This window comes from Cyprinus carpio, unplaced genomic scaffold (assembly GCF_018340385.1).
Source record: "Cyprinus carpio isolate SPL01 unplaced genomic scaffold, ASM1834038v1 S000006482, whole genome shotgun sequence".
In the NCBI taxonomy this organism is placed as follows: domain Eukaryota; kingdom Metazoa; phylum Chordata; class Actinopteri; order Cypriniformes; family Cyprinidae; genus Cyprinus; species Cyprinus carpio.
The window spans coordinates 542,337-561,239 of NW_024879157.1; the positions used below are offsets into that span (position 1 = coordinate 542,337).

The following is an 18,903-nucleotide window of genomic DNA, read 5'->3' on the forward strand; positions in this document are numbered from 1 at the left end:
TATATTCGGGTTTTGCATTTATTGCACAATGAAGCAGTAACTGTTTTGTGTTACAAGGAGTGCTTGAGTCACATCTTTAAAGAGCCAAAATATATTTAAAGAGTCAAAATACAGTAAAAGTCTTTCATCAGGATAACTATAGAACTATAGATAAACATTACCTTTTAAACTTTAGCTGTATACAAATATCTTTACTTTCAGTACTCAATTTAATGATGATCTCAGTTACTGACCATCAAGAAAGTAGCCTATTAGGCCTACAATATCTAAGATAAACAAAAAAGTGCACTTTAGTCGCAATGAATACGTACTTCAAAAGCGAGATACAGCTGACAGTTCTCTGTCTTTTTTTATTTTTAAACTTCATGAATATGACACTTGCTCTTGTGGCATTAAGGGAAAATGTGTATAACTACTAGTACTAGTACTGGTTGCATAACAATGGCGTCAGAATTCTACAGGGTCAGTTCTAGATCCCAGTGAACCCTAGATCTCCATAGCATACTTTATAATATATATGTGTGTGTGTGTGTGTGTGTGTGTGTGTGTGTGTGTATAAATACACTTAAAATTTTACAGTGGATGCAGAGTATTATTTAACTTGTCCAAAATGAGCGTTTTTAAAAAGATTTAACTACATTTATCTTAGAAAAACGGTCTTATCGTGACTATATGAAAGACAGAATGATAGAGAGAGAGAGAGAGAGAGAGAGAGAGAGAGAGAGAGAGAGAGCTCGCCTGAGATGCTGTAGCACCTTTAAAGCGATGACATCATGACAATTGTGAGCCAATGATGACAGAGAGCCTTATCTTTAAGCAATAATCGCGTCGTATAAAGAGAAAGCACGAACACAAGCAAACATGAATAATGAATGTCATCGAAATCAAGCTAAATCGTCCGGCTAAACCGAACGCCTCCACACAAACATAAATGCGGCCACTGCGCCTGTCTGCTGCAGAAAAAAAAAAAAAAAAAAAAGAAAAAAAAAATGTCGCATCATATCTAGTGGATCAGACGTTGAGTACAACATGTCACGGACGATATTCCACGCACGCGCCAGAACTATTCATCACTTGAGAGCACACACTGTACTGACTGGCGTTATAACGCACTGCACCTATGATGATGAATCCTTATTAAAGAGCGAAGGATCAAAGAGCGCAATTGTGTCGATGATATCGAGCGTAGGACGGAGGGATGTCGTTCCTGGGGGACGCACGGGGAGCCTGAGAAATCCGACGCCCGTCTCGCCAGCAGTCTCTGAGAGTTGAGCAGCCAAGGGAGGGTGAATGAATCCTCAGATGCACTTTGAGGCTCACCTCAGTAACGCACTGTGTACTTCCAGCGCCCTGCTGCGCATACTGATGCCACAGATTTCAAGAGAGCACGATGTTCATTCAGAGAAAAGCACATGCTTAGAGTGATATTCGCATCCCCTGTGTTGTGGTCTGCACAGGTTATACCAGGTGACGGGCTATAGGAGAAACTAACGGAACGCTTACCTCCACACTTGTCCCATCTGGAGAATGTGTATGAGCGTCTGCCAGACCCACACTGATGCGCGACAGCATCTGGCCCTGCCGTACACCCCTGCGCTCGTGCCCGTCGTGGCCCTCCGGCTGCTGCTGAGACCCTCCACGGAGCCCAAACCGCCCCCCGTGTAATCCTGCACGAACCACCTGAAGCTCAAGATCTGGACGAGCACCGACGGCACCAGCACGAAGAACAGTGTGAGTCCGAACCAGAGGTAGTCCTGCTTGATGTAGTAGTCGAGCGCGAGCCATAAGTCAGTGCCCACGTCCCAGAAGAAGACGAGGAGCGCGAGGACGATCCACAGGCAGTCCAACCACAGGCGCTCCTCGCGAGGTGGCCGCCTGACGTCTCTCCCCTTGCCCAAGAGGTAATGCAGACAGGCGCTCCGGCAGCCCCAGTAGCACGACGAGGTGTTGCAGCAGTGGCAGATGTGGAAGGAGCTGCTCTGCCGCGGGTCGTCCTCGCAGCTCCCCACCGTCTCGTCCAGGTTGTGCAGCTGGGCGAAACCGGTGACGACCCCCCGACCGTCGGATTTCGCTGCCATCTTGCTCTCCAAAGCGCACACCTCCGGTTTCCGAGGCTCGTGACGTCACTTCCCCGACACCTGTTTCTCCAGAGTACCCCTAATGTGGTAGCCATGGAGTTGTGGGGTGATGGTGACGCCAGAGAGGCAGTGCATCCTCCTGCGGCGCTCCGGACGGTGAAGTCAGCGCTGTTCTAGTCCTCGAGCTGGCACAGGTCAGAGACGAACTCCTGGAAGCGGGTTCTTGTCACCTGCGCATTGTGTGCAGCAGCGTCCCCGCACAGGGAGCGAGCGCGGGACTGTTCCCTGAGACACCCGACGCCGCTGACTGGATGTCTCGACTGAACGGAGCACAAACGGAGACGCGGATCCTTACTCATCTAGGATGCCACCTAGTGCTCGATTCGACACCTCAGGACTGGGGGATGCTGAGTGATGTAATGCTGTAGTGAGCAGGCCGCTCGTGAAAATATGCTCCTCATCTTCAGGTGGAACAACACTTTTGCATGCATACACATGCATAATGCTTTTCACATTCTCCTCCTTTCTTCTGTGCCATCATGACATCAAGATGATCAAGATTCAGTAGAATGTGATAAACACATCTAAACGAGACTTAGACAAGATGTGCACACCAATCCACAAATCCACTCACAAAATGAATTTAATCAGGGCAAACAGATTGAAGCGCAGGGCGCATCGCGCATGTTTGCGTTCAGGTATAGACCTACGCATCTTGTGACAAACAACTCTCTTCTGTGAAAACTAGAAAAGCTCAGCACATTTGTAAACTTAACAGCCTCTCCCTGGATGAAAGTAGCAATAAAGGTAGAGTACATCTGTGAAATGAGGCGCTAAAAATATTGTTGTGACAAGAAAACTGCCCTTAAGGGAACGCGCGTGTGCTGTCCGTGAAGCGCACAGTCGAAATTATTTGTACCAACCCGCCTCTTCCTTTCTCCTTTGCAAGTGTGTTGTAAAGGTGTGGATTGATTTATTTGTTTGTTTGTTTATCTGTCTGTCTGTCATTTCTTTTGATTATTCTGCTGTTTAAAATATATCTGTATCGTAGCCTATCTCGTGGCAGTCAGCATTCAGATATTTCTTATTAATGACAGTTGTCTTGGGCAGCACTCATTTTCTCATGTTCTGTCTTTCCGCAATTTTGACAAGCTTACTAAATATTATTTTTATATTTTAAATATTAAAATAATTTTTATTTTGCATCTAGGCTACCTTTTCTGTGTTTTAAACTAGTTCACTCTTGTGACTTTTAACTATTGAGAGCACACACTGATTTGCTAGTTTAAGCTGATCAAGCTGGTCTCTCATACAACCCCCAAAACCTCTTTATAACACACCAACAGACCAGCCTGGTCAGGTTTTGAGACCAAAAAAGACCAGCAACCAGTTCAGACTGTTTTCAGCATGAATTTTGGAAAAATTTGGAGAATGTAATTTCGTTATTTTAAAAAAAAAATATTTCTCTCAGTTGCAACTTTCTTGGTCTCACAACTGGGTCAAACTCTACCCAACAGCCCACATCCACATGGGATACATACTGTGACGAGTGGGGCGGGGCCGAGAGCCGTGGGAACGGAGCGAGGCCGGTGGAGTGATTGGGAAATGAGCGACACCTGCTCACTCACCGGTCTTCGGGAGGATACAAAAGAGGTAGCGACGACAGTGAAGGACGAGAGAGGACCAGGCCTGGGGTTTGATTTTGTGGTTTGGTTTTTGTTTGTGCGCGGCAGTCGCCCGTTAAGGGGCTGTCGCGCATTGTTATTTTATTTTTTTTTTTTTTTCAAACATTCAAATCAAACTTAATAACCAAATAACATAAAACAGCGCGACGACCCTCTGCCGCGCACACAAACAAAAACCAAACCACCAAAATAAAAACCCAGGCCTGGTTTCTCTCTCTTCGTCCTCACTGTCGTCGCTCCTCTTTTGTATCCTCCCGATCTCCTCCGTGGGACTCGAGACCGGTGAGTGGAGCAGGTGTCGCTCATTTCCCAATCACTCCACCGTTCCCACGGCTCTCGGCCCCGCCCCACTCGTCACACATACCATTTATTAGACTCCAAAATTCAGCCTTTATTCTTTGAAAACCCATGCCATCAGCAGCCGATCTGCACTCTGCTATTTCTCAATGCAATGACTCAGGTTTCCTCCAGGTGTCAATCAAACTAAAGAGCAAGCAATAGAGAAAGAAAATTTTGATCCTTGCCAAAAGCATTGCTGTTATCCTAAGAAAAAACTTACCACATACCTTGAGCTCTGATTACAAACCAAAGTGTGTTTTGTCTGCCAGCAAAGCAGTTCCCAATGCAGTACTGCCATCCAATGCCAGCACTAGGACTCCTTCTCACCCTCCCACAAGCCATCGTAAATCCTCAACACCTGTGGAAGTGCCAGGGACACATTAAGACGGTGCCACTGTTACATTAATAAGATGATCTCACACTACAGTCCCACTGGTTGCCAATAGGCTTAGATTGTAACATAAGGCACAGGCATGGTGGCATTACAGTAATCTTTTTTATTACAACAGTTTTTTGTTAATTCATGAAAAGGTGTGTGAGAGAATGACATTTCTCTGCCAACCCTTCCCATTTGGTATCAGTTGCAACAGCCATTTGATGTGAATTACATGAAAGTATGATGTTCAGAGAATGTGTGCACTGCTGCTGCCTCATCTGGCATTCATAAATGGTTCCTGTACCTAAGGAAATGTTTGAAAATCATTTATAAATGCAGTGACTTTGAATTTGCACAATGCTGCAGGTCTGGTGTGAAGTTCTTCAAATTAGCGTGCACTGTCAGTGTCTCTTCGGGTTCGGAGCTGAGGAAACTTCACAGGATTGTTTGATGAGCGGAATAAACTAGCACTTCTGAGCTAATAATGCAAAAAGCTACTATCAAAGTGGCCTGAAGCAAAGAGAATAGTCTTAGATTCAGTGTCATGTGTGGTGTTGCATTTAATTGGTGTCATGCACAATGGTAACAAACAGACAATTATTCCATACAATGCCATAAAAAAAAAAAAAAAAACGGTCTTTACAGATCATTTTAAAACATTTGTGCATGCAGGTTAAGGATTGATATGCTGGAAATGCAGTACAGTAATACTAGAACCAAGATATCACAGAAAGAAAAACATCCAATATCATTAGGATTATGAGAGACTTTTTAATTTTATTTTAAATGAAAATTTGCTCAGGTAATCCAAAATGTAGATCAATTTGTTTCTTCATCACAACAGATTTGGAGAAACTTAGCATTACATCACTTGCACTTGCACATTTCTCCAAATCTGTTCTTGTTATGATGAAGAAATATAAATCTTGGTTTTGGTTGGCGAGAGTATATTTTCAGAAAATTTTCATTTTTGAGTGATCTATTACTTTAAGTCCTGTATCATCTTTATTGGTGTCACACTGTGATAATAACAAACAGACAGTTCATATGTCATATCATCTGCCAAGTGACAAAAGCAGATCTTCACAGATATTTTTTAAAACTATTGCTCTGGCCATGTAGCTACGTTGAGGACTGATATACTATAACATGAGATGAAAATGTACAGCATGCTTAAGAGTGCCTGGCTTCACAGACGACACTCAAGTTACATTTGCAAAAATATCAGTTCTCAGTCAGTGCGTCATGTACGCCAAATGTACCCCACAAATGGCGTACATTTTTAATGAGAGCAAATGGAGACGCATATTTTTTGTGGGGGAGTGTGGGGTTCATGGCACATATGTAACTCAAGCTAAATAATGGAGTGACTGTAATCGCTCACGGTGCTCAAGAGACGCCAGACACTCATCTTCCTCCTCAACAGGAGGCCACTCTTCTCCCAACAGGATTCTGCTAAGATTACAGCAGGAGCCGTGTTGTGAACTCATACAGGTGTACGCATGTGCACACACACACCACACACACACACACACGCACACGCTTCACTGAAAAATGATCTTTATATGTCAGTACTAAATACTGCACTCTCAAAGGACCAGAAATGTTGATATCAGATTTATAAATTAAAGACTAAAAATCTCTTTACATGTCTCAAAATCTCTCAATATAATCTTTGCAATTATACATTAAATTAAAAATACTATATCATAATATAAGATGCTTGAAATGTCATAATGCAGTACAATAACGGAACCTATTTATTTATTTATTATTTATTATTTATTTATTTATTTATTTATTTATTTCATTTATAATAACCCCATAAAACCATTGTGAATTATGCTTGAAAACTTCAAGACACATTTTATTTTTATTTTAGACTTTGGTTTACTGGTAAAACATTAGATAGACTCAAGATACAAGAGTTTAAAAAAAAAAAAAAATTGTGCTAAGTGAATTTTTTTTTTTTTTTTGATTTTTATGTATTTTTTTTTTTGTTTGAGAACATAATATATGCGAGCAAAAAAATTATATCAAATATAATGAGTTTCATTAACTCCAGTAAATCCATTTCTGACACTACATTTGACATTACAAACATGTTCCACAAGTATTGTTTAACTTTTAGTATTGTACGTTGTATTTGTTGATGTTTAAATGTACTTCCACAGCAATGCCAAGTTGGTTTATGGTTAGTTTATGTTGGTCTAGTTGGCCAATATAGCCGTGCTGTTCCTCTCTAAAGCTTTATGATAATATTTTATAAACGTGTAGAGAACACAACATAGAATTATGTTTTGGCAATTATATTATATTTTATATTACTACTAGGCTACATACAGTTGTAACTATCTATATAATTACCATATTTTATTTATTTATTTTATTTATTTATTTGAGAATAGGATGAGTGAGGATGTTCAAGACTCGTCTCCTTTCATGTCATCACGCTCCCTCACCTTCCATCCAAACCAGTAACGTTAGGCGGCGATACTGAATCAAATTTGCTTGCGGTCGGTATTCAAATCCAACAAAGGAGTGGAAGGAAACAAGGAAGTGGTGGTGTCAGGTGAGAGGAATGCTGTTGTTACCGCTGTCATCTCTTCTAAGTACATGTTTATAATGCGTATTTTGTTCTTGACAAGTAACATTGCACCTGCAGTTCTTTGCCGAGTGCATTCGATTAGTTTTAGTACGAGCGTTTTTATGTTAAAACGACACAAAAACTAAATCCCGTCTGTTGTCATATTTTATGATGACACAGCGAGCCGAGAGAAACTGGACGGATACCTTGAATATGCTACAATAACTGTTTATAAATACACGTGCCTGTTTTAGTTATCCTCCTTCAAGTAAAACAGAAGAATGTGGGCATTTTTCTTACTGCTGTCTCATTGCTTGCGTCACATTTTGCAACCTTGAGGAGATGCAAGACATTAATAATTACAAACCTTTTATCAACTGCGTATCACAATTAAATTTATTATTATCATACTATTATATAGGTTTAGTTGTCAAAGGCGTGATATTACCTTAACTAAAAAGATCATATAAATAAATGCAATTCACAGAATAATAACAAACCTAATAACAATGAGACTAAGACGTAATTTGCATTACAGTATTCATCAGTGTGTCCTGTCCCATTGACTCTCGCAGGTTTGTTGTACCACTCAAAACATCATGGAGTTCGCTGAGCTGATCAAAACCCCCCGTGTGGATGGGGTGGTCCTCCACCGACCCTTCATGCCCACTGTGGAGGGAACTCATCTGTGTCTGACAGGACATCACCTCATCTTGTCTTCTCGCCAGGACAACACTGAGGAGCTCTGGCTGCTTCATGCGAACATTGACTCTATTGAGAAAAGGTACATCTGATATATTATTCATCAAGGATGCATGTGACAGTAAAGACATTTATAATGTTTTAAAAGATTTCTGGGTAACACTTTACAATAAGGTTCCATGTTAGTTAATGTATTAACATATTAAAATATATTCTAATATATAGAAAAGTTATTTTAAAATGTATAATATTTCACAATGTTACTGGTTTAAGAACAGTTTGATCAATTAAATGCAGCCTTGGTGAGCTTGAGAGACCTAACTGACCTAATGTGCGCAGGTTTGTCGGGTCACTGGGAACTATTATTTATTAAAGTGTAAAGACCTGCGGGTGATTCAGCTGGACATACCTGGCATGGAGGAGTGTCTCAATATTGCCAGCTCAATTGAGGTAAGACTGCATTAGTACTCACTCATAAAGCAGTAATAATGGTCTAATAACCCTAATTTCTACTAATCAGTTTATGCTGTTAGTGTTCAGTTTATGATCATTCATTTTTCAGGCTCTCTCCACGCTGGACTCTGTGTCCCTTATGTATCCGTTCTTCTACCGTCCTCTGTTTGAGGTCATTGAGGATGGATGGCAGTTGTTTGTACCAGAGGAGGCTTTCAAAGATCTGGAGTCTATGGTATTGTTTTATCCCTGGAAGCCTGATCCTGAGATCATCAGAAAACGTTGTAAAACAGTTGCTCGTTTTTTTTCAGATTGTTCTCTATGAGAAGCCAGAAAGAAAATATTTGTGACTGTATGTTTTGATATTCAATTGAATTTTAAATACAGTTAGTATTTCATACACTACGGTCATAAAATTTTGGGGTTGATAAAATTTTTAAAAATGTTTTTGGAAGTCTTTTATACTCATCAAAGCTGCATTTATTTGATTGAAGTATAATAACACTATAATAATATTGGGAAAATAATTACAATTTAAAATAACTTTTCTGTATTATAATTTATTTTAAAATGTCTTTTATTATTGTGATGCAAGGTTGAATTTTCAGCATCATTACTCCAGTCTTCAGTGTCTCGTGATCCTTCAGCAATCATTCTAATAAGGAGGCTCAAGGAGCATTTTTTATTATCATTGTTGAAAACAGTTGTGCTGCTTAATATAATAGTAATATTTCATAATATTTTGTGGAAATTTTAAGTGGTCTAAACAGCATTTATTTTGAAATAATTTTTTTTCTAACATTATATGCTGTCACCTTTGATCAATTTAAATGCATCCTTGCTAAATGAAAGTATTAATTTTCTTTTAAAAAAAATTACTGACCCATCTTTTGAGTGGTATTGTATATGAGCTTATTTAAAACCCCTTTTGGTTTAGAATTAGACTTAGTTAAAATACATTAATGAAAGCTTTTTTAAATGTTTTCTGCTTTGATTTTTGTTATTTTCAATCAAAATAAAGTGTCTAAATTATAAAGGTGACACAGAGTTCTGTTGTCCTCTCTCAGACAGATGAATGGAGACTGAGTGAGGTAAATAAAGACTTCAGCGTGTGCCCCTCGTACCCGTCCCTACTGACCGTGCCCAAAGACATTGATGATGAAAGCCTCTGCAAAGCTGCTTCCTTTCGCCACGGTGGTCGTTTTCCCCTGTGCTCAGTTACTACCACAAGAAAAACGGCATGGTTAGAAGTGCACTTTGGAAATGTTGTTTTCAAATTTTGATCTATTTAATACAGACTCTGATCACACTGTCCACAGGTGATGATGCGAGCAGCACAGCCACTAACAGGAACCAATGGACGCCGCTGCAAAGAGGACGAGAAACTGATCAACGCCACGCTTTGTGCAGGGAAGCGAGGTTACATCATCGACACACGGACTATAGCTGTAGCGCAGCGGCTAAAGCTCGCGGAGGAGGATTTGAACAGGAAGCCAACTACCCTCAGTGGAGGAGGATCCATAAAGCAATTGAGAGGTGTGTATCCAGTTATACTTACATAGCCAGACTTACTGCATGAATAGAAATATGGACAATATTAATATCCTGGCTGATAATCATTTTCATGTTATGACCAGACATAATATTTTTATGTCTGGCATAACTATTTTATTTCTAAATAAACATTAAAAAAACACTAAAATCAGCTGTTTTAAATTTGAACATCGCAACATAATGTAATATAAAGTTATACAATATAATGCTGCATTTATTTGATTATTAAAAATACAAAACAGTGATTTTGTGAAATACTATTACAATTTAAAATAACTGTTTTCTATTTTAATATATATTTTATCATGTAATTTGTTCCTGTTATATAATTTTTTCTAATTTTAGTTGTAACTTTTTTTTGCATTGAAATGTAAAGAACATAAGTGAATTTGATTTAAAAAGAAAATTATTACATTTTATTTTATTAGAAGTTTTATTATGATTGACCACCTGACCAACGTGTAAACCGATCAACCACAATTTTGTTTGGTTTTTACATGCTATTTAGAGCCAGTTTTGATACACAATAAAATACCAGCATTAAAAAATATTTAAATTATGATGCAGCGGGTTATATGAATAGTAAGACTCTGTAGTCAAATATGTTCAAATCAATGCATACAATACAAACTAAATTTTAATACTTTTACATTTTTACATTTTTACATTTAAAATATGCATGAAAAAAATACAATATTTAATATTAATAACTATTTTGTCAGTGCATGTTATAGATCTTATTAATCCATGTATGTGTTTAATATATATATGATAAAGTTGTCAGTGATTCAGATTAGACTTTGCCAAATCAGTTTCTTTTCAATTTTATGATCAATATGCATAAGGCAGTCAATGAATGGACTGTGGGTGCTTTGCACCAAGACGGAGACTTCTAAACACTGTACTTTTATTAGGGGACTCATTTAAGCCTGGAAAACATGCATCAGTTGCAGTAAAATGTTCACTTGGAGATGAAGCGTATCGTATGTAAGCAAACAAACAGTTGCATAAATGAGTTCTGTAATTGGACAATAATCTGGCAGCTGTTCTCCCACAGGTCTAATGTTCTGCAGGAGGGTCTGATAAAGCTGGTTGAGGCATGCAATGATCAGTCGCACAGCATGGACCGCTGGCTCAGTAAACTTGAAGCGTCCAACTGGCAGAGTAATGTTAAGGAAATCCTCACAACGGCCTGCCTGGCTGCACAGTGCATTGACAGGTACATCTGTTGATACGTTTGTCTGTTCCTTTCTCACACACACAGAGCCATTAAAATGCAGATAGATCTGTATATGCCATATTGTGCAGCTGTGTTAATTACTGTTTTAGCTCCGTTTCTAAGTTAATTACAAAAGCTCCTATCACTGTTTTTCAGCACATTTGTTGCAAAGGTTGTTGTGGGTGATAATTAGTGCTGTTGTCAAGCTGTAATTGCCATTATGTTCATACCACACTGCTAATGCTGTTTTAAAAGCTGCTTTTGGCCCGAAGTTTATTATCAGGTTTGTAGCACTATGTGTGTGCTAAATCATCTCAATCTGAGTGCAGTTGCAAATGTGGAGGAACCACTTTAATTTGTGTTGTATTCTAGGGAAGGGGCGTCAGTGCTGGTTCATGGCACAGAGGGCACTGATTCAACACTGCAGGTGACGTCTCTCGCCCAGATCATCCTCGATCCGGCATGCAGAACCATCCGTGGGCTTTGAGGCGCTGATTGAGCGAGAGTGGTTACAGGTGAGAGAGGTTCCCCGGAAAACTCTTGACTCAGATGTGTCCGATTTGTCTCATCTGCTTCCTGTCCCATCGTCAAAATCATTCTATTACCCTCGCTAGAAAATATCAGAATGCACCAGGGAACCTAGTGAGTGGAATGAAACACAGCCTTGGTTTAAAATGAGATCTCTCCTTTTCTCTGTGGAAGTCTGGGATAACCTATGATCCTGTAACCTTCACCTCTCCAGGCCGGTCACTTGCCCGTTCCAGCAGCGCTGTGCACAGTCCGCATACTCCAAACGGGGAGCCTCGAAGTGAAGCGCCCGTGTTCCTGCTCTTCCTGGACTGTGTGTGGCAGATCCTGCGGCAGTTCCCCTGCTCCTTCCAGTTCAATGAGAACTTCCTGATCATGCTCTTCGAGCACGCTTATGCCTCACAGTTTGGAACTTTCCTCGGAAACAGCGTGGCCGAGAGGTTAGTGTTCCCCTCCATCACAGTCTTGTCATGACGTCCATTTACAGATTCTCACATACTATCCCATTTCCTGTATTACATCACATACAACCGTGTAAAAACAGTTTGTTTTAACCATATCGGATAAATCTCTAAGGGGCCAACACAGGACCTGTCGCAAACGCCACACTTATTTTACACTCTGAAGGTAACTTGTGTGTCTGTGTAGTAGTTACATCTCCAAACTGTGGGTCTGAAAGAAAACCGCAAGGGAATTTGAGATTTGGCCGTAGATTGCACTTGCACTTGAACGTTAAACTCTGTTACACATGAATGTTGGCATGTTGTAATACTATCCATATGGAAAGAAACATTCAGGAGCAGAAGGTCACGACCCCTTCTGTCAACACTCCTGCGTCAGTAGAGGGTCACTTGTAGCTGACAGTGACCCTTTTGTGTTGGTCTCTTATTCTGAGCAGGATGTTTTGGGTAAATGTGTTGTGAAAAGATTTTCCGCTTGTTGCTTTAAATGTGTATCAGATTTCAAAAATGTCCAGTTTTGGTACAGTCATATACTGACAATGAATGGTGTGTAGTATCTGATGTCGTAAATCTGATATTTGGACCCAAGAGGAGAGGTTTCATTCTGGTTTAACATTTGAAAGGCTTTCTAAATGCTTATTGTTACTATAATGGATAGCAATGGCTGGATGTGTCTGGCTCCTCGTAACATAAACTTTACTGTAAAGTTTAGCTGTAAATGTAAGCTTTGCCCTTTCTGTGTAATGTTTCAGGTTGAAGCTGCTGCTGTATCAGAAAACTGTTTTTCCCTGTGGTCATGGGTGAACAGACCTCAGGAGCTGGAGAGATTTCTCAACCCACTTTATGAGCCCAATAACCTGGTCATCTGGCCGTCTGTGGCTCCTCAGAGCCCTCTGCTGCCTGTGGGAGGGTGATGCACCATCAAATCTTCCCATGTTCCTCTTCATTTTTTATCTTTCAAGCAAGTTTGCTGTGCCATGACATTCACATAAACAATGATTTGAAACAGCATGGGTGCCATTAAACTACTAGGGGGCAGTCCACGTGTTGCTTGGTGCTATTAACTGCGTTTTGTTGCAGTAGCCACTTCAGATGCCTTGTATTACCTAAAGAACATATGGATTGTGATAATCAGTATGAAATGTATTAACACGAAATGGTATGTCACCATTCTTCGCATGGAACTGCTGTTAGATGCCCTTGGGCATTAGTGACACCACTTGAATACTTATGTTTAACAACTTTGACAGTCCGATTTCCATCTGAATAACTGTAATTCTCTCTTGGTGTACACTGAAAAATACAATGTAAAATTAGCTGGGATATATTTATTAATAATTACATATAAAATGTATTTAAATTTTAAGCATACAAATATTAGTTAAACATTAACTAATCAATTTTTTGAAGAAACCACCCTATAATTCTGCTGCAAAGTTACAGTGTATGTGTTGATCTGTACATGACTCGATGTGGTTTCTCTTGGACACAGTGAATTGTGCATAAATTAAACAAAATCAGTTATTAAGATTACTTAACGTATTTGACTATAGTCTACTAAGTCCATTCACCTATCGCAGCTCCATAGCCTGGCAAGGTGAGTAGAGTCCACTTTCAAGAACAACTGCTTCGCCCATCTTCCCTCTGTACAAAGGTCAGCATTAGTCATGTAAAGCAGTAAAGAAGCAACCCTCGCTGAGATTCAACATCAGTTGCTTTTATAGAACCTGCTCACCGATTATACAGAGTTACCGTCACCAGGGAAGCACAAGTATGACGAGAAGTATAACCCCGATGGGTTCTGGGCCATTCAGGGTGGCAGTATTTCCGTCTGCGGCGCTGGAGCCTGCAATGCCGCGATTTTAGGTCTGCAGGGAAAGGAGACTCGGGGGCAGGAAACGCAGCCAAGGCGACATGACGTGTAAGGCAAGCAGGGGTGTGCACGGGGGCAAGCGAACATGAGACAGGGGCGCAAACAACCGCAGCGATGGATGCATCCGGAACCTTTCATATACAGCAACCAGGCAACAGGAGGAGGAGAGAGGAGGAGCCCACCACAAGAAGCTACAGGAAACAGTCGTAAGTGAAGAGAAAGGGGAGGTGTCGGATACTAGTGGAGCGGGGGGAGCGACAGAAGATGGGGAGAAACCGATATCTAAGAAAGGGCAGGCCACAGTCGAGGGGGGATTGGGGGCGACGTGCAGTGCCTTGCGGGGAACTGGGGCGCAGCGCCATTATAAATAGATGCAGGGCCAGGAACGATAACTAATAGAAGGCGGGTTGATAAACCAACAAGATCTGGACTCACATAGTGCAGGATAGCAAGCAGGGGAGCATTGGAAAGGTTTTTAAGAAGACCGATAGGGAGAAGGGTGGGGGGTGTGGATAGAAGCCACACGCAGCCGGCAGTGCCAGACGAAGGGAAGCAACAGAGGCTGCGGAGGGTATGTCTGCGAATGAAGGAAAGTATACCAGCGGGGGTGGAACGAAACTATTTGGAGTGGTCAATGGGGGAGGGGGAGATATAGAATGCACTCCACTGGCTTGCGTGCTAGAACCAGTTCACTTGGGGCCCAGAAACAGGATGTGAGAACAAGGGGGCATTGGGGGTTGGAACTATTTCCTGCTAACGGGCAAGGGCCTTTTTTTTTTTTTTGAGAAAAGAGCTTATTAGCGATACTGTTAATATGCACAGGGGGAGGAGGATGGACGCAGTGGCACTTCTGGCTCAACATCATTACAAAATGTCAGCTTTACAACGTGTTATAAGAAACATGTGGGGATATTTAAGGTCTCCCCTTGTGTATAACCTGAAGGTACACCATGGTGCTCAATGTGGCACAGCTCACATATGTTTGCTTTTTTTCCTGCTTGTATATAACAGGTCCATTTCAGAACAAGAGCACTGGATCAGTGCAACAAAAGAATGAGGCTCATCCACAGTTATATCACCTCTCTGGACCTTGCGTTTCGGGGTGGCTACAAGGGGTATCCTTCGCTGTGGAAGCGCTACCACAAATGGGTTGTTGATAAGGCGGTATCAGTAGATGGTCCAGATTATAGGAGTACAACACAGGAGCTGTCATACCAACGCGAAACAGGCCTGCGCAGACAGCTGTGCCCAGCTCGAGACGGGAGGACCGGGCCCACTGCAAAACAACCGTAGGACGTCAACAAGAATGGTACACTTCGATTGCCATCTCTGTCTTACCCGCATAAAAGCCCTCACGCACGCGTATCTTCACTCCGTCGGATCAACTCTTTCTTGTCCTGACTCCTTGTACTCATCCGATAGTTCTACACTCGCTGGCTTTCTATTCATATAGCATTGTAGTTTTCAAAACACTATGCGGCACTTGTCCCTTACGATGTGTCATGTAACACACTTTAACTGATTAGCAGGTATGAGATGGATGTCATTTCACTAGAAATTTTACATTGGTGTTTTGGTTTTACATATTCTCAAAGAAGGGACTGCTGACGTGCCAGTTTGATTGTTTTTGTGTTTTTTTTTGTTTTTGTTTTTTTTTGTCCGGTGGCATGAAGTGCAGTGAGAAAAGACAATGCCTACAAGCAAGAAAAGGGAAAATATTGGACTGACCTAGTGATATTTCTGGAAAATTCATCATGTTGAATATAACACAGGTGGTGTAAATAGTCTTAATACATCCCCAACTCCTGCTCTAAAAGAGACCACTGATGCACTATGCACATTAAGTGAGCATGGTTCACAAACCAAAAAGCTCCAAATGTGTTTAAGTGTGTACTCCATCCTCAAGCCTGTTTCCCAGGTCCGATGCAGAGGAGTTTGTTTTCTCTTCAACAAGCACAGAGGCATTTCCAGGAGAATATGTACGGAGCATTAGATCGTCATTGTGAGGTTAGATAGCCTACATTTTTCTGCCAAAGCCGAGCGCTGAGGGGAAGAATACAAACTCCTCTTACATCGTTGAGGTCCCTGAGGGCGATACAGTGTGGTTCAATTCTTGTGTTTATTCCTGTTATAAAAATGTGCCACCGCTATAATTGCTTTTACACACATGTAAGATTTGTTTTGTCACACGGGGAATGCATGCAGAAATTTGCTAAACAAGAGAATAAAAGTATTCTAGTATGATAGTGTAAGCACCTACAGAGTTTCGGGTGATTGATTAGGGGGAATGTGAAACTAAGAGCGTTCATAAAGATCCATTGTGTAAAACAGCCACGACCGTGTAAACACACCTTTTAAGGTACGGGTCTATGTTGTTGTTTTTGAATAATGAAAGTCTTTTCATAATTCAGGATACATCAAGTCTCGGTGGTTGTGTGGAATCAAGCTACAAATAAAGCCCACGGGGACTTACACAGTTTCCCGTTTCTTGCACACAAAGCTCTTTCATTTTCCTCTCCAGTTCGCAGCAGAGGGGGACACTAGCATGGTCTCTTGTAGACAGAAGTGTTTTAGCTGCACCACTCCTGTCTCGATAACATTTCATCTTATCGCACTTTATGTGCAAATACGTCAAGAGTATATAAGCGCTCAGTGTTCTGCCCGTTATAGGTTTTTTGGTCGCTACTTTTGCTTTTCATAATACCTGAAATATTTCAAATCTTTTGGGTAGTGACTCCTGTTAACCTAAGAAGGTCCATTTTAATATCCACATGGGTTCTTAAACCATCCAAGTACTCTTATGCAGTATAACGTATGTGAGTTTTGTTTAATGACAGAGGTTTGTTGACATTAACCTCGGGGGTTTACCGTCACAGTCCAAGTTATGGGGTTTATGTGAGTTGGTTGATTTTGTTGTATAGCACGATTTTTATTATTTTCAGTGTGGCACTTATCAATAGAATGCAACGATGACATGCATCATTAGATTCGCGTATAATTTGTACGGTACCGTCTACAGGCCTTGCGTACAAAAGAGAATAGTGAGTAATGGTTAACTGAAAGATGTTTATTCGATGTCAGTAAATGTTGGTGTCCTTGTACATCTATGTGGGTGTTTTGATTCGTTCACATATTATAGTAACTTGACACCTGTAAGTATCTCAGGTGCCAAACTAGCAAGGGTAAGAAAATATGACGTATTCAGCGCAACAGGATAAGGACCATAAGCTAATGAGTCCAGTGATGAAAAAAAATAGGGGAAACAAGCGAGTATGTTTAAACACTTCAACCACTGTGTAATAATAAAGCTCCTATAACATTAAAGTAAGGAACTGATGGTGAGAATAATTGAATTTTCTGTGTCACAACCAGGGCGGAACTGTAAAAACTAATTGGCTCAACAGCAGCACTTTTTTTATACTGCTTATGGGGCAAATAAAACCCGCTGGGGGGGAAAAGCACCAGATTCTCTTTCACATAAACATTGGTTGCTTTCCCCACTCATTATCGGGAACATTGGGTTTTCCCGGGGGGATGGGCCTGATAAAAGCCCACACATACAGAACCAAGGGTTTTATTCCGTGGGGGTCCAAGTTTCAGAGTGAAACCCCCCTAATCCGGGACCTTTGGTGTGGGCAGGAAAAAATGTTTTGGCTATGTCGGAAAAATTTTTAATGTTTGTGTGAATGCTTCCTGGTAATTCTGCTTTTAAAAAGGGGGGGAACAAAAAACAACACCTTTTTGGGGGGGGGCCCCACAGAGACGGAGCAGACCTGAAAACCCCTTGGGGAAAACACTTAAAGCAAGCCCTAAAATTGGGCACTTTGATTACTCATTCACTTTTGTGTTTTTTTGGGAGGTTTGTTTTTTGGGAAAAGGGGGAGATTGTCCTTCCTCCATCCCTTGAAAACCATCAGGAACCCATCCTATTGATCATAGTTTGAAAATTCTTTAATACACCAAAAGATGGCACTGAGGTTCTAAGAGATTTTAAAGGGAAAAAGACCCGTTGATTTGAGGGGGTATACCCTTAAAGCTTCACGGGAAAGTCTGATATATTGTGGTGAGGGGGCGGGCAGACCAGAAGCTGTAATAGCTCGACTCACCATCCAAAATTTGGCAAAAAATTAGCAACAATAAAAAACCCTGCGGGAAAAGGGTTTAACTTCCTCTGTTTTTTGCTTCCAGCTTAATAAACCCTTTTTTTGCAAAACTCCCAAAATGTTTTTTTCACAGATTAAAAAAAATTTAAAAATTTTTTAATAATGTTTTTTTTTTCCATTTTTCAAAAAATTTTTTATTTGCTAAAAATCCCTTCTAAAAAAGGGCTAAAAATTTATGAGAAAGTTTTGGCGGGTTTTTTGTTGTCACTACACCTCACGTTTGTTGATATTTTTGATCATTTTTATGTTTTTTTAAACCCAATATAAAATGTGAAAAAAAAAAAAAAATAAAAAAATCAAAAAAAAAAAAAAATTAAATAAAAAAAAATTTTTTAAAAAAAAAAAATTGGGGGTAAATAATACCAAATTTTTTCCGGAAACAATTTGGTTTAAAATTGTAAAAAAAAAAAAAGGGGTAAATCTTTAATGGCCCAAATTTCTTTTTTTCCCTTTTTCCCTTCAAACATTTTGGTTAAATTGGAAAAATTTTAAAAATGGGAAGAATATTTAATTTTTTCTTTTATTTTTTCGTTTTAAAAAAAAAAATTTTCTATACCCCCTTCCCATTTAAATTTTAAAAGTATTTTTGAAATTTTAAAAAATATTATTTTTAAATTAATTAAATGTTTTTAAAAAAAATTAAACAAGGGGAAAATTTATTTGTTATAATAAAAAAAAAAAAAAAAAAAAAAAAATTTTTAAATATTTTGGGGGGAAAATAGCGGGGTGGATTTTCCTCATTAGGTAATTTATCTTTTTTTTTTTTTTTGTATGTTTGGTTTCCCAAAAACTGCGGAATTTTTTAAAAAAAGAATTTTTCTTTTCCCCCAAACCCTTTACTATTTGTTTTTCGCCCCTTTCATTTTTAAAAAAAACCCCAAACCA

The 18,903-nt window shown here is 40.1% G+C and overlaps 1 protein-coding gene and 2 pseudogenes across 1 annotated transcript in view; 2 read left to right on the forward strand and 1 right to left on the reverse strand.

Annotated features, from left to right (window-relative positions):
• LOC109083297 overlaps positions 1 to 3,609 on the reverse strand; it is a 70,024-nt pseudogene extending 66,415 nt beyond the window's left edge.
• A 4,044-nt stretch (positions 3,610 to 7,653) lies between these two features.
• LOC109069148 lies at positions 7,654 to 12,896 on the forward strand (annotated as a pseudogene).
• A 1,044-nt stretch (positions 12,897 to 13,940) lies between these two features.
• LOC109069149 (PIN2/TERF1-interacting telomerase inhibitor 1-like) overlaps positions 13,941 to 18,903 on the forward strand; it is a 43,204-nt gene continuing 38,241 nt past the window's right edge. Inside the window, exon 1 of the mRNA XM_042754277.1 lies at positions 13,941 to 14,061. Coding sequence (XP_042610211.1) covers positions 13,941 to 14,061 — 121 coding nt within the window. The remainder of the gene's footprint in view (positions 14,062 to 18,903) is intronic.